The sequence below is a fragment of the Dermacentor andersoni genome, chromosome 7 (genome assembly GCF_023375885.2).
Source record: "Dermacentor andersoni chromosome 7, qqDerAnde1_hic_scaffold, whole genome shotgun sequence".
Classification (NCBI taxonomy): Eukaryota; Metazoa; Arthropoda; class Arachnida; order Ixodida; family Ixodidae; genus Dermacentor; species Dermacentor andersoni.
In genome coordinates this window covers 50,707,083-50,721,327 of record NC_092820.1, presented here as the reverse complement: position 1 = coordinate 50,721,327, position 14,245 = coordinate 50,707,083, and the positions used below count along the sequence as shown (strand labels likewise).

Below are 14,245 nucleotides of genomic sequence, written 5' to 3'. Positions count from 1 at the left end.
TTTAATATGAGCTGCAACATGGTGGCCTTTGGTTAAGGGACGCAGAAACTGTGCGACGGTAGCAACATACAAACAATGGAGATCTATCATTCTGCTTGCTGCGCACGCTGTTATACAAAAGACGAAAGACACAGACACACATATGCGCACATGAGTGTCGGTTTTTTGTCTTTTGTATAACAGTATAGCGCAGGAAGCAGAACGATGCCATACCAACTAGCGCCAGTCGAAGCTTCATTGAAATGTCGAACTAAATCCTCTACCACTTACTGGTATGTATACATATATATATGTATATATGTATCAGATTGTTGGTACGTTGGCACCGCCGTGCAGTATCAGCGCCCTTCCGTCGATGGGCAACATGTTAAAAACACATATTGGACTCAACTTCAAACTTCGGCTACTAAAGGACAACCACCTACTGCTGGCTCTGCAGCCTTGTGGGGAGGTAATTCTAGGCGAAGGCCACTTTTTGTTGTCCTGGCCACAAAGGTATCACGAGAACGAACAGGCACACAGGGACACACAAATCGCTGTGTGTGTCCCAGTGTGTCTTCTTTTGTCCTGTCTTTCAATCACGCAACCGTACACCCCTTGAGGATGCATTACTAACAAGCCCACATTGCAACCCTCGTGTAGCTCAAGGTTTTACTAACCGAGCTTGAGATACGCACAACGATCAAAAAGAAGTATCCATATTGGTCCACGGTATACTGGAGCACCAGGGAAGGACTCGACAACAGTACGCTCTACCACACAAACTACTTGATGCGGAGGAGGCGCAGAAATCTAGAATACAGACGCATACCTACCTACACTTAGGTAGATCATCATCATCAGCCTAGTTACGCCCACTGCAGGGCAAAGGCCTCTCCCATACTTCTTCAACTACCCCGGTCATGTACTAATTGTGGCCATGTTGTCCCTGCAAACGTCTTAAAGTCATCCGCCCACCTAACTTTCTGCCGCCCCCTACTACGCTTCCGTTCCCTTGGAATCCAGTCCGTAACCCTTAATGACCATCGGTTATCTTCCCTCCTCATTACATGTCCGGCCCATGCCCATTTCTTTTTCTTGATTTCAACTAAGATGTCATTTACCCGCGTTTGTACCCTCACCCAATCTGCTCTTTTCTTATCCCTTAACGTTACACCTATCATTCTTCTTTCCATGGCTCGTTGCTTCGTCCTCAATTTTAGCAGAACCCTTTTCGTAAGCCTCCAGGTTTCTGCCCCGTAGGTGAGTACTGGTAAGACACAGCTGTTATACAATTTCCTCTTGAGGGATAGTGGCAACCTGCTGTTCATGATTTCAGAATGCCTGCCAAACGCACCCCAGCCCATTCTTATTCTTCTGGTTATTTCAGTCTCATGATCCGGATCCGTGGTCACTACCTGCCCTAAGTAGATGTATTCCCTTACCACTTCCAGTGCCTCGCTGCCTATCGTAAACGGCTGTTCTCTTCCGAGACTGGTAAACATTACTTTAGTTTTCTGTAGATTAATTTTCATACCCACCCTTCTGCTTTGCCTCTCCAGGTCAGTGAGCATGCATTGCAGTTGGTCTCCTGAGTTACTAAGCAAGGCAATATCATCAGCGAATCGAAAGCTGCTAAGGTATTCTCCATCAACTTTTATCCCCAATTCTTCCCACTCCAGGTCTCTGAATACCTCCTGTAAACATGCTGTGAATAGAATTGGAGATATCGTATCTCCCTGTCTGACGGCTTTCTTTGTTGGGATTTTGTTGCTTTCTTTGTGGAGGATTACGGTGGCTGTGGAACCGCTATAGATAGCTTCCAGTATCTTTACATATGGCTCATCTGCACCCTGATTCCGTAGTGCTTTCATGACTGCAGAGGTTTCGACTGAATCAAATGCTTTTTCGTAATCAAGGAAGGCTATATATAAGGGTTGGTTATATTCCGCACATTTCTCTATCACCTGATTGATAGTGTGAATATGGTCTATTGTTGGGCAGCCTTTACGGAATCCTGCCTGGTCCTTTGGTTGACAGAAGTCTAAGGTATTCCTGATTCTATTTGCGATTACCTTAGTAAATACTTTGTAGGCAACGGACAGTAAGCTGATCGGTCTATAATTTTTCAAGTCTTTGGCGTCCCCTTTCTTGTGGATTAGGATTATGTTAGCGTTCTTCCAAGATTCCGGTACGTTCGAGGTCATGAGGCATTGTGTATATAGGGCGGCCAACCTTTCTAGGACAGTGTTCCCACCATCCTTCAACAAATCTGCTGTTACCTGATTCTTCCCAGCTGCCTTCCCCCTTTGCATAGCTCCCAAGGCGTTCCTTACCTCTTCCGGTGTTACTTGTGGGATTTGAAGTTCCTCTAGACTATTCTCTCTCACCTTATCGTCGTGAGTGTTACTGGTACTGTATGAATCTCTATAAAACTCTTCAGCCACTTGAACTATGTCATCCATATTAGTAACGATATTGCCGGCTTTGTCTCTTAACGCACACATCTGATTCTCGCCTATTCCTAGTTTCTTCTTTACTGCTTTTAGGCTTCCTCCGTTCCTGAGAGCCTGTTCAGTTCTATCCATATTATAGTTCCTTATGTCCGCTGTCTTACGCTTGTTGATTAACTTAGAAAGTTCTGCCAGTTCTATTCTAGCTGTAGGGTTAGAGGCTTTCATACATTGGCGTTTCTTGATCAGATCTTTCGTCTCCTGCGATAGCTTACTGGTTTCCTGTTTAACGGCGTTACCACCGACTTCTATTGCGCACTTCTTAATGATGCCCATAAGATTGTCGTTCATTGCTTCAGCACTATGGTCCCCTTCCTGGGTTAAAGCCGAATACCTGTTCTGTAGCTTGATCCCGAATTCCTCTAGTTTCCCTCTTACCGCTAACTCATTGATTGGTTTCTTATGTACCAGCTTCTTCCGTTCCCTCCTCAAGTCAAGGCTAATTCGAGTTCTTACCATCCTATGGTCACTGCAGCGCAACTTGCCGAGCACGTCTACATCTTGTATGATGCCAGGGTTCGCGCAGAGTATAAAGTCGATTTCATTTCTAGTCTCACCATTTGGGCTCCTCCACGTCCACTTTCGGCTAACCCGCTTGCGGAAAAAGGTATTCATTATCCGCATATTCTGTTCTGCAAACTCTACTAATAACTCTCCTCTGCTATTCCTAGAGCCTATGCCATATTCCCCCACTGACTTGTCTCCGGCCTGCTTCTTGCCTACCCTGGCATTGAAATCGCCCATCAGTATACTGTATTTTGTTTTGACTTTACCCATCGCCGATTCCACGTCTTCATAGAAGCTTTCGACTTCCTGGACATCATGACTAGATGTAGGGGCGTAGACCTGTACAACCCTCATTTTGTACCTCTTATTAAGTTTTACAAGAAGACATACCACCCTCTAGTTAATGCTATAGAATTTCTGTATGTTACCAGCTATGTTCTTAATTATCAGGAATCCGACTCCTTGTTCTCGTCTCTCTGCTAAGCCCCGGTAGCACAGGACGTGCCCGCTTTTTAGCACTGTATATGCTTCTTTTGGCCTCCTAACTTCACTGACCCCTATTATATCCCATTTACTGCCCTCTAATTCCTCCAATAGCACTGCTAGACTCGCCTCACTTGATAACGTTCTAGCGTTAAACGTTGCCAGGTTCATATTCCAATGGCGGCCTGTCCGGCCTGTAGGTAGATACCATAAACTAAGTCCAACCTTGTACAATAAATGTTGCCCGTGGTACGGGACCCGGCCTTCATTGGCTCAGGTAACATGGGAGTGCGCCAAAAGACCTCGTACTAATAATTCACCTTTGGTACTCACCTTACTATAACAGTATAGCAGGATAGCCTGGGAGGCCATCCTGCTCTTGCTGACCTCGAGGCCCAGAAGGGCCTGTTGGATCTAGCTGGGTATATCACGGTGGCCACTGGAGTCTTGAAATAAGGACCCACCCTGCACTGCTCCCTTACCGCCACGTATTTTTCGCTGATCAATAAATATTTACTCCTCCTGTTCCTAATAAAAGGAAAATCAGACATCCACCCGTTCGTAGCAATTGCTAGAAAGGAAACCCATACGGGTTCCTCGAAAGAACCCGTAGGACAAATTCGACTTCGCCCTGCCATCTGATAGCCGCTTGGTTAGCTCAGATGGTAGAGCGGCTGCCCAGGAAAGGCGGTGGTCCCGGGTTCGAGTCCCGGACCAGGACGAATTTTTCTTCAACTCTGAGGTTTCCCTTTATTAATTACATCTCTCCACCTTGCGTGTTTCCGCAGAACATCTACGACCTCCTGTTCCTATGCGACGATTTGTAAAAGTCATAGTGCTGCTCTCCGGCTAAACACCCCTAGTCTTGAAATACATTTTCCGCGTGAAAGAAGGCACTGATGACATTTCATACCATTTTCTTTCGTGGCCATTCAGACAAGACAATGGCTTCACAGGAAGGTAGTGACTAAAATGATCAGGATTGGGAGGGCAAACTTCATCTCTACCTGTGCCGAAGTTTCGAGAAGGCAATTTGTTTTCGCCCTAGCAACAGTTGATTTTCTCGGCAGCGTTTTATAGCTCACTCACCGATTAAAGGAGGATTATTATGATTGAGTACGAGAGAGACACGTCCGATGAATAATAATGAAACGCTAAACTTTATTTGGTTATGGCAATGAAGCGGGTGTGCATGAAACACAACGTGTTCTTCTAAGCTGCAAGAAACAGAAAGCAAAGTAGGAACCACCAGTTATAAGGCGGTCACGTCAACCTGGTTGTCTTAGTTTTCTGAAGAAACAGAAAAGAAAGATAGCTACGAAAAATGAAATGCGCCCAACTATATCTTTCTAAGTGCAAAAGGGGCTAATGACAAAAGGGAACAGTAAGTACGTCCTGTCAAAACAGGATATAAAAACAAAATCGCCAATCGCAGAGTGCATAAAAATAAACAAACCAAACTAGAATTTAATGCAGTACAAAGAATTTAGGATGGCAAATTAGTAAGGAATATGGTTCATAGAAAGAAATATAAACAAGGGAAACATCTAAATTTCTTTTGCTGCTTAAAAGAACTCGACAAGTTAGGCGCTATTGCTCAAGTTCTCCCCAGTAGAATATATTTAGAGTCCGAAGTTAATCTTGAAGACAAATGGCTATTTGTTACAGCAGGCTGAAGCTGTGCATGAGATTGTAGTATATGTTCTGCCTCCGGAAAAAGAAATACCCGGAACGTAATTTCGAAGTTCATCGGACTTGAGATCGAGCACATCAATGTACCGTGACTGGCTTGGGAAGCTTGGTGCAGTATCTATACGAAGTCCGTTTATTTACCATTGATTCACAGTCCTGTTGTGCGTGTATGTTTATTGTATCAGAAAGCTGAGCAGAATGCTGAGTGAACGCGGGAGACAGAATTACGATGTTTTACTGCTACCTGACTACATCCCCAAGATGACAGCCCACGAAGTCCGCGTGGCGATCTACGCCGATGACATTGCACTGTTCGCGTGCGGGCCCACGGCCCTCGGCTTCCAAGTGCGAGAATCCCTGCAGTCGGCGATCAACGCCGTCGATGAATATCTCGCCAGCATAGGGCTCCAGCTCTCGGCGTGAAAAACTGAGGCGTTGTTAGTACACCCCCGTGCTCGTGCGCGCTTCGAACTGCCTTGTCTCACGCTGCGCGGAAGCCCCCTCCCGTGGCAGAAAAAAGTGCGCTATCTCGGACTTGACATCGACTGCCGGGTCAACTTTAACGCCGCCGTCTGCCAGCTCTGCAAGAATTCTAAGAAGGTGGCTGGCGCCGCACGCTCCCTGCTCACCCGTGGTCGTGGTTGTACACCGCAACTTGCGCTTCGAGTTTACAACTCCGTCGCAACAACGCGAGCACTCTATGCGCTTCCCCTCACGAACGCCAGAGCCACCAACTGGAACGCCATCGACATGGAGCACCGCACCGTAATTCGTCAACTTTACGGGCTTCCTCGCAACTCGCAAGTAGGAGCAACTCTCGCCGAAGCGGGAGACTGGCCGCCCTCACTTCGCGCACGGAAGCAAGCGATGAACCACATCGAGCGCCTTCAACGTTCGCCGCAGGGACAACGCCTCGTTTGTCGCCTCCACACCCTCGAGGGCTCGGGCATGGGCCAGCGTGCCACCGAGTTCAGCGCACTCGTCGCGTCGACGCCGCAATTCCTACCTCTGCCGGTATCGCCGCACGCCTCCGCGCTACTCGATGTAAACACCACGGTGCCAGGCGTCAAGTCCAAGCGTCGAACAGCTGTTTGTGCTATGCAGCAGGAAACGGCCGCACTGCTACACGAGCGCCTAGGGGGCCGGCTGCTCGTTTACACCGACGGCTCCGTGGCGAGTGATGGTTCTGGTGCTGCAGCGTGCACGGCGCCGGATATTTGCGCTACACGGCAGTGCCGCCTTCGTGTTGTGTGGTCGTCGACGGTGGCCGAGCTTGCGGCGATCGACCTAGCCGCTGATCTCCTGCTTCAACAGCGCAGTGTTGTTTCTGCCGCGATCCTTTCGGACTCGCGCGCGGCACTGTGTATGCTGGCGAAGGATTACCTTGGACCTCCGTTGGTGCAGCGCGTCGGCTCAAAGCTCCGCCATCTCGTCAGCCAGGGCTGCGATTTGGCGTTGCAATGGGTTCCAGCGCACATCGGCCTGCTAGGGAACGAAGCCGCGGACGCTCTCGCAAAGCAGGCTCACTCGCTGCGCTTCCCCCTCGCTACCTCGGTCAGCGGCTTCGACGTGGCCAAAGCAACCATTCTGCGAACGCTCCGTGCGCAGCATCCGGACCAGCGCGTCGCCGCGGGTGCGTCACTTCGACTCCTCCCCCGCGTGGGCTTCTCCCGGGCGGACCGCTCTTTCCTGCTTCGCCTGCGCGACGGCTGCTACAGGACGGCTGCTAGAACGCACAGGCTACAGGGAATTGGCGACCCCGCGTGCAGCAACTGCGCCGATTTAGAGACGCTCGACCACTTGCTACTTCGCTGCCCTGCCTTCGATGTGGAGCGCACGGACTTGTGTACAGTCTATCGGCGACTGGGACTGACTTACGATACGGCGACCGCGCTGCTATTCCCTGCAGCCCACTCGTCCATCGTGAAGCACGCTCTTTCGGCACTGCTAGACTACTGCGATGCGACGCACTTGAGAGCGCGGCTCTGAGCCCCGCACTCACATTTTTTTTTCCCCTTGCCACGTTCGACCTGTCTTTCTCTCCTTCATCTTTTTCTTCCCATTCCCCCTTCCCCGTGCAGTGCTGTTGAGGTGTCCTCCTGTGAGAGACAGTTACGGCGCTGCACTCATCTCTTCCTTTTCCTTTCCTAAAATCACTTCACACACACACATGTTTTACTGCGATTAGTTCTTTTTCGGAACTTTACACACCTTGTGCTTTGTTTGTATCGAACTTCTTTACCCATTGACACAAGTTTTCTACAGCATTCGTCCACTACGTCTGTTCTGGTCGTTCGTTTGACAAGCAGACAACATGAGGCAGTGTATATGGGGAAGGAAACAACTTGCAGACGGCTGCTGTCTGGCATTCTTTATTCTTTATTCAGACATATCTGTTTAGCTCAACCACTTGATTGAAAGCGGATAGAGGAAAATAAAATTTAAGACCCAAGCGTAAATCGCAGTTTCAACTGAGATACAGTGAGAACAACAGGATATGCTTGAAAAAGAAAAGGTACAGGAATTCTGACGTCTACTAATGCGTAAGCATTGTTGACTCGGCTGTGACTTCGTGTTTGGTAAGTTTTGCTTACTTGCTTTTCCTTGGTTATGTGCGTCTTCCCATGGCTTTTCTGGTGGCGAAGAGTGCTTAGACTTTAGTAGACAATTGTCGTCTTTTCTCACCGCATCCGTCCCCATCAATGGAGTTGTGCGAATTGAGCCTGAACGCCGGGAACGAGCACTCCTCGACAGAGCTGAGCGGTCGAAAGGGAAGACCAGCTGCCGTAGTAGCGCGTAAGGCATTGTGTTAGGGTACAGCGCATCGCCACAATGGCATTCGCCCTCGCTCTTTCTCTCGCCAGCCTGTGGTATGCGCGCGTTCCTTGTCCGCGCAAGCTCTCGCCTGCGTTCTGACTGCAGCTGCGTAAGGTCGCACGCAAACTTGTCAAGCGTCTCAACGCGCTCACGTGCCACTTATGTCTTCATAACGCTCTGCAGCGTTCAGTTGGAAATTTAGTCAACCCAAAATATCAAGTTGGCTGGTCCGCAAATATAAGTATGCCCACCCCAAATTTCAGATTGTGACAACGCCACATTTCAGTTGTGAAAAACCTAAATTTCAAGTAGACCTACCACCAAATTTCAGTTGAGCCACCTCCTTTCCCCGAACTTCAATTTGACCAATGCCTAAATTTAAGTTTGCCCACATGTAAATTTCAAGTTTGCCCACCCGGAAAGTTGAGTTCGCTAACCTCCAAATTTAAGTTGGCTCGCCTTCAAATTTCAATTGGAGCGCCACGAAACTTCAATTTGCTGACTTCAAATTTAAGTTGGCCAACCCCCAGGTTTCAAGTTGGCCCATCCCCAAATTTAACTTTTCTCATACCCTGAGTTAAAGTTCGTTCGCCTCCAAATTTAGGTTGACGTACCTCCAAATATCAAGTTGGCCACCCCCCAAATTTTCATTGCAGAACGTCCAAGTTGAGCCATCACCAAATTTCAGTTGGCACTCTTCAAGACTTCAACAGGGCTCACCCGCGAATTTCAGTGGGCCCCCGTGGAAGGTTCATGCTGGCCCACCCTCAGATTTAGTTTGGTTCATGTATAACTTTCAAGTCGTTCCATCCTCAAAATTTATGTTGCGCATCCCCCAATTTAAGCTGGCCCACACCAAAATTTAAGTTGGCCCATCCCTATTATATTCTTCCCTAGGTATTTTCTAAGGAGCCTTGTGTAACTCTATAGGTAGTATCTTTTCAAATAATTTATCCTTTAAATTTGTCCTTATCGCGTAAAATATACCAATGATGAACATTTACACTATCATAACGACTAAATAGCTTCGCAAATTAGTTGTTAAGAAACAGGGCATTGCAGTTCTTACTTGACAGGATTGGGGACCTCACCACAAGATGCTTGCGCATAAAAAAAAAGCTCATCCAGCCGAAAGAAGCAAGAACTTATCAAGAAAACACATACGGGGTTTTCAGAACAAAAGCTTCGCAGTTGAGCCAAGTTTGTCTGTCTGGGATCCCAGATCGGGACTAAGGACCACGTTCCATGATGCTAGACCAGGAGGAATCTTTGTTCAACTGCGCAGCATCTTTTGCGAAAATCCGTTGTGCGTTTCGTTTGTAGTTCACTGCTACATTCGTCTGGATGACAATTCATGATTTACTGATGCTTTCTCCACCCTGTGGCATACCACAGAATTGATCTGCCGTAACATGATATACTGTGTAGTATTATCATTAATCAATGTGTGTGTAAGTGGTCGTAATATACCAGCGGGGCGAATGCCTTAGTCAGGGTGTTTACGCCCTTGTTTCGCCTTACCTTGCGGGCAAACCCTGTATTTGTTTTCCACAAATTAAGAACTTGCAACACATAAATATCATGGCTTGACGCGATGAAGTGTCATGTTGTATACACATTCTGCTCTTCTCTTTTCTACTCGCAGGATCTTGGTGATGTCCAAAGGTCGGGTAGTGGAGTACGGTTCCACACAGAAGTTGGCCTCTAATCGAAATTCCGCATTCCACACAATGCTTCGCCAGGCTGGTCTCCTACCAAAGGACCATTCGCGAGTTTGTAATGACCTACCTTGTCACAAAACCCGTTTGTGAGCACCGGGAGAACTGCTGCCTGTACATAGCTGAACATTTCATTTGTGCTGAGATGTTTGTTTAGCAGGCATTGAGTGTCATAACACTGTCATTGTACGAAATAGCAATGTTATCAAGGTAAAATGCTTTGCCCTAGCGAAAGGAATTTCATGTGGTCTGTGTTTGATTAAATCGCAGCTGTTCGTGTAAATTTCATGGAGAAACTTTACCAACGGAATATGTTCGTATTCAGTTCAACAAATATGTCGAAGACTCAAACAGTTTTTTTAACAATTGAGCCTTCAAAAAGTGCACACAACTGTTGTTCTTGACACTGCGAAGGAATAATATTAAGCGGTAGGCAATGAAGATGCTAGCTGCAAAGACAATGTGCAGATTGTAAAGCATGTCTAGAGCCACCGCGGGACTGTTTCAGGGGCTGGAATGGCCGCGAAAAGAGGACATATTTGGCAGCGCAGTAGTGTAAACGCTGCAATCATTCGCCCAGACAAATACATTGTTAAAGAAGCAACAAGGATACTAGTGCCCATAATTGAAAGATGAACTTCCTGTATCCAAAGCAAGCACCAATATTACTGAATGGGAATAGATCAACTTTCTGTTAGCGGTTGCGTAAAATAGTTTTACACTATAGTGTGTGTTGGGATCAAATAACGTTATCCTCTGTCGAGTGCGGCGAGAAGCAATATATCTTTTCCATCATTGCATAATGTACTGCTTGCTTATATATGGAGGCGTCACTGCAGAGATAAATAGGAGTGTTTCTTTCATCTTTGACAATTCAATACACTGTTTCGGTGTTTTACTGGAGTGTATGTATATATATATATATATATATATATATATATATATATATATATATATAGTAACGAAGAAGAATAGCCTGCCTGTGCCACAGCACCATCGCTACCGGCATGAGCTCGTGGTTGCTCTCTTTCGCCGAACGCTTGTGACGGCTGCCCGTTCGCGCCCATTGCTAATAAATCTCTTAGCAAGTGGTGGACGTGCTGGGTTTCGACCACCTTGGAACTTCGGAGTCGCACTCTACCCCCCATCATGCCCGACGACGCACGTACTCCTCCAGCTCCTCCAACGGCACCGGCCACCTTGGTTTTTGCCGATGCTTTGCGTCAGCGAGATCCCCCTATCTTCTCCGGCACAGATGACAAAGACGTTGAAGATCAGATCTCGTCTTATGAGCGAGTGAGTGCCCATAACCAGTGGGACGACGTTACCAAGTTGAGAAACGTCGCATTTTATCTTACGGACGTTGCGAAACTATGGTTTCTAAACCATGAAGCCGACCTCACTTCGTGGTTGGTCTTCAACACCAACTTTACCCAAGTTTTCGGTCGGCCTGCAGTAAGAAAGCTTCGTGCCGAACAACGTTTGCACACACGATCCCAAGAGGCCGGAGAAAACTTCACGAGCTACATTGAGGACATTGTCGACCTTTGCAAACGGGTGAATGTGTCGATGTCAGAGGAGGAGAAGATCAAACATATAATGAAGGGTATTCAGGACGACGCATTTCAAATGTTATTATCGAAGAGTCCTCACACTGTCGCTGAAGCGATAGAATTGTGCCAGAGTTACGACGAGTTGCGCAGGCAACGGCTTCACACCCGACGTCCGACCCCGCCCGCCGACTCTCTATCAAGCCTTGGAGTGGACGACAACCATGCAGCTCTCTTCGCAAAAATCCAGGAATTCGTTCGCGCAGAGGTCGCCCGTCAGCTATCTTTGATATCTTCTGTCCAGGAACCACCACCTGCTTTGCATCCTACGATCCGCGACTTCATTCAAGAGCAAGTATCTCAAGCAGTTCCTCCAGCCGCTGAACAGACACCAGTCACGGCTCCTCTCACTTACGCTGAAGCTGTTTCCCAATCTCGTTCCCAAACGCCCCTGCCGCCCTCTATGCATCGACCACCGACATTTTTGCCGCCATCTATGCCGCTTCACGACCGACGGCATTTTCCGAATCCTCAACCGTGACTCGGACCTTACCCCCACCAGTGGCGCACCTTGGATGACCGCTCAATATGTTTTGCTTGCGGTGGTGCTGGTCACGTGGCGCGCCATTGTCGTCGTGGCATGCTTCCTCTTTAAAACATCCGGCGAGCGCCACCTTTCCCCGCTCCGTTTTCCTCTTCGCCTTCCAGCCTTCCTACCTCCTCCTTTTCCCCTGACCGCCCAACCGCCTCTACTCGCCGTTCACCATCTCCCCGTCGTCGCTCGCTTTCTCCGATGCGGCGCCGTCCCGTGTCCACCGAGCAGGAAAACTGATGGCCGCAGTTCCCGAGGCACGAACTGCGTCCACGTCGCTATGCCCAAGTCCTCCTCCCTCTCCAGCCAACGTAATTGAAGTCTCTGTCGAAGGAATCGCCGTCCTGGCACTTGTAGATACAGGAGCCGCCGTATCCGTAATTTCCGCCGAACTCTGCCGCACACTACGAAAGGTTTTGACGCCTCTCTCCAACTTCTCCCTTCGAACCGCGAACGCTCAAAATATAACGCCTCTCGCTGGCTGTACTGCTCGCGCCTTCATTCAAGGTCTACTGTATACCGTCGAATTCGTCGTGCTGCCCACGTGTTCCCATGACATCATATTAGGCTGGGACTTCCTTGCAAATAATAACGCCGTTATTGGCTGTTGTCACGCCGAACTCGAACTTTCTGCACTTCTCGACGTCGAGACTATCGAAAACGACCCTTCCAATGTTAAACTGTTTGTTTCCGAAGACAATTCCGTCCCTCCACGCTCTTCCCTGCTTGTGCCTGTGTCGTGCGCCGCTATTTCTGATGCCACTGTTCTCTTTACGCCCTCTGAGCTGTTCATTCGCCGCCGATGTTCTCCGCTGCCCTTTGCTCTCCTTACTCTTCGCAATGGCGTCACGAAAATGGTCGTCGACAATCCCACAGCCTGCCCTTTAGCTTTATTTCATGGTGAACGCCTAGGCGTTGTTCAACCGGTCGACACCTTTTGCATCTTTGACGCTCCTGCCGTTTCTACTTCTGCGGGCCTTGGCGCACTTACTTGTGACTCTGCGGTTGATCAGTCACTCCTCGACGCTTTCCACTGCTCCATCGACGATGGCACGTCATCTTCAGAACGAAGCCAGCGTATTGCTCTCCTGCAAAGGTTCAGCGCTTCTTTCGACAGCCATGCTTCCGGTTTGGGCCGCACATCGACCGTTTTTCACCACATAGATACCGGCAGTCATGCACCTTTACGGCAGCGCCCTTACCGAGTATCCGCCTCTGAGCGCCGTGTCATTGACAACCAGGTTGCTGACATGCTCAAGCGTGGCGTTGTGCAGCCTTCCAACAGCCCCTGGACATCACCGGTCGTCCTCGTTAAGAAAAAGGATGGCTCTATTCGATTCTATGTCGACTACCGACGTCTGAACAAGATAACGCGCAAGGACGTTTACCCGTTACCGCGCATCGACGACGCCCTCGACTGTTTGCAGGGAGCTGAGTTCTTTTCTTCGCTGGATTTACGTTCCGGATACTGGCAAGTCCCCTTGGCACCATCTGATCGACCTAAAACAGCATTTGTAACACCTGACGGATTGTACGAATTCATCGTAATGCCTTTCGGCCTGTGCAACGCTCCAGCCACTTTTGAGAGAATGATGGATAATATTTTACGTGTCCTCAAATGGAACACATGTTTATGCTACCTGGATGACGTAGTTGTCTTTTCCGCTGATTTCCGAACCCATCTCAGCCGTCTCGAGCAAGTTCTGAAATGCCTTACTGACGCGGGACTTGAGCCCACAGTTCCATCTCATGCACTGCGCAACATGCCGTCGGAGCAGCGCAAGAATCCCTGGATCAGTGCTCTCATCAGTATCCTTTCTGATCCATCCACCTCTTCACCATCTCGCGCTCTTCGCCGCCAGGCTACCCACTTCTGCATCCGCGACGGCCTTCTTTATCGTCGTAATTACCTCTCTGACGGTCACAAGTGGCTTCTCGTGATACCCCGCCATCTCCGTGACCTTATCTGCGATGCTTTCCACGCAGAGCCTGAGTGCGCACATGCCGGCCTCTTCAAGACCTATGCTCGACTACGCATCCGATTTTATTGGCGCGGCATGTATAACTACGTCAGAAAGTTCATTCGCTCCTGTGCTCAGTGCCAACGTCGAAAATTACCTCCCGGACAGGTATACCCGTCACAACCCCTTCCCTGCCCTAGTCGGCCCTTTGATCCTGTTGGTATAGACATCTACGGACCGCTACCCTCCACTCCAGCAGGCAACCGCTGGATTATTGTTGCAGTGGATCACTTGGCCCGCTATGCTGAAAGAGCTGCTCTGCCAACTGCCACCGCCCGCGACGTTGCATCGTTTCTGTTACGACATTTCGTTCTTCGCCACGGTGCCCCTCGCGAACTTCTGAGCGATAGAGGCCGCGCCTTTCTTTCCGATG

At 48.8% G+C, this 14,245-nt stretch overlaps 1 protein-coding gene across 1 annotated transcript in view; it reads left to right on the top strand.

Moving 5' to 3' along the window:
• Positions 1-9,930, top strand: part of LOC126534892 (ATP-binding cassette sub-family C member 2-like) — a 35,138-nt gene extending 25,208 nt beyond the window's left edge. The window contains exon 4 of the mRNA XM_072289452.1: positions 9,637-9,930. Coding sequence (XP_072145553.1) covers positions 9,637-9,802 — 166 coding nt within the window. The 3' untranslated portion in view covers positions 9,803-9,930. The remainder of the gene's footprint in view (positions 1-9,636) is intronic.
• Positions 9,931-14,245: the final 4,315 nt, after the last annotated feature.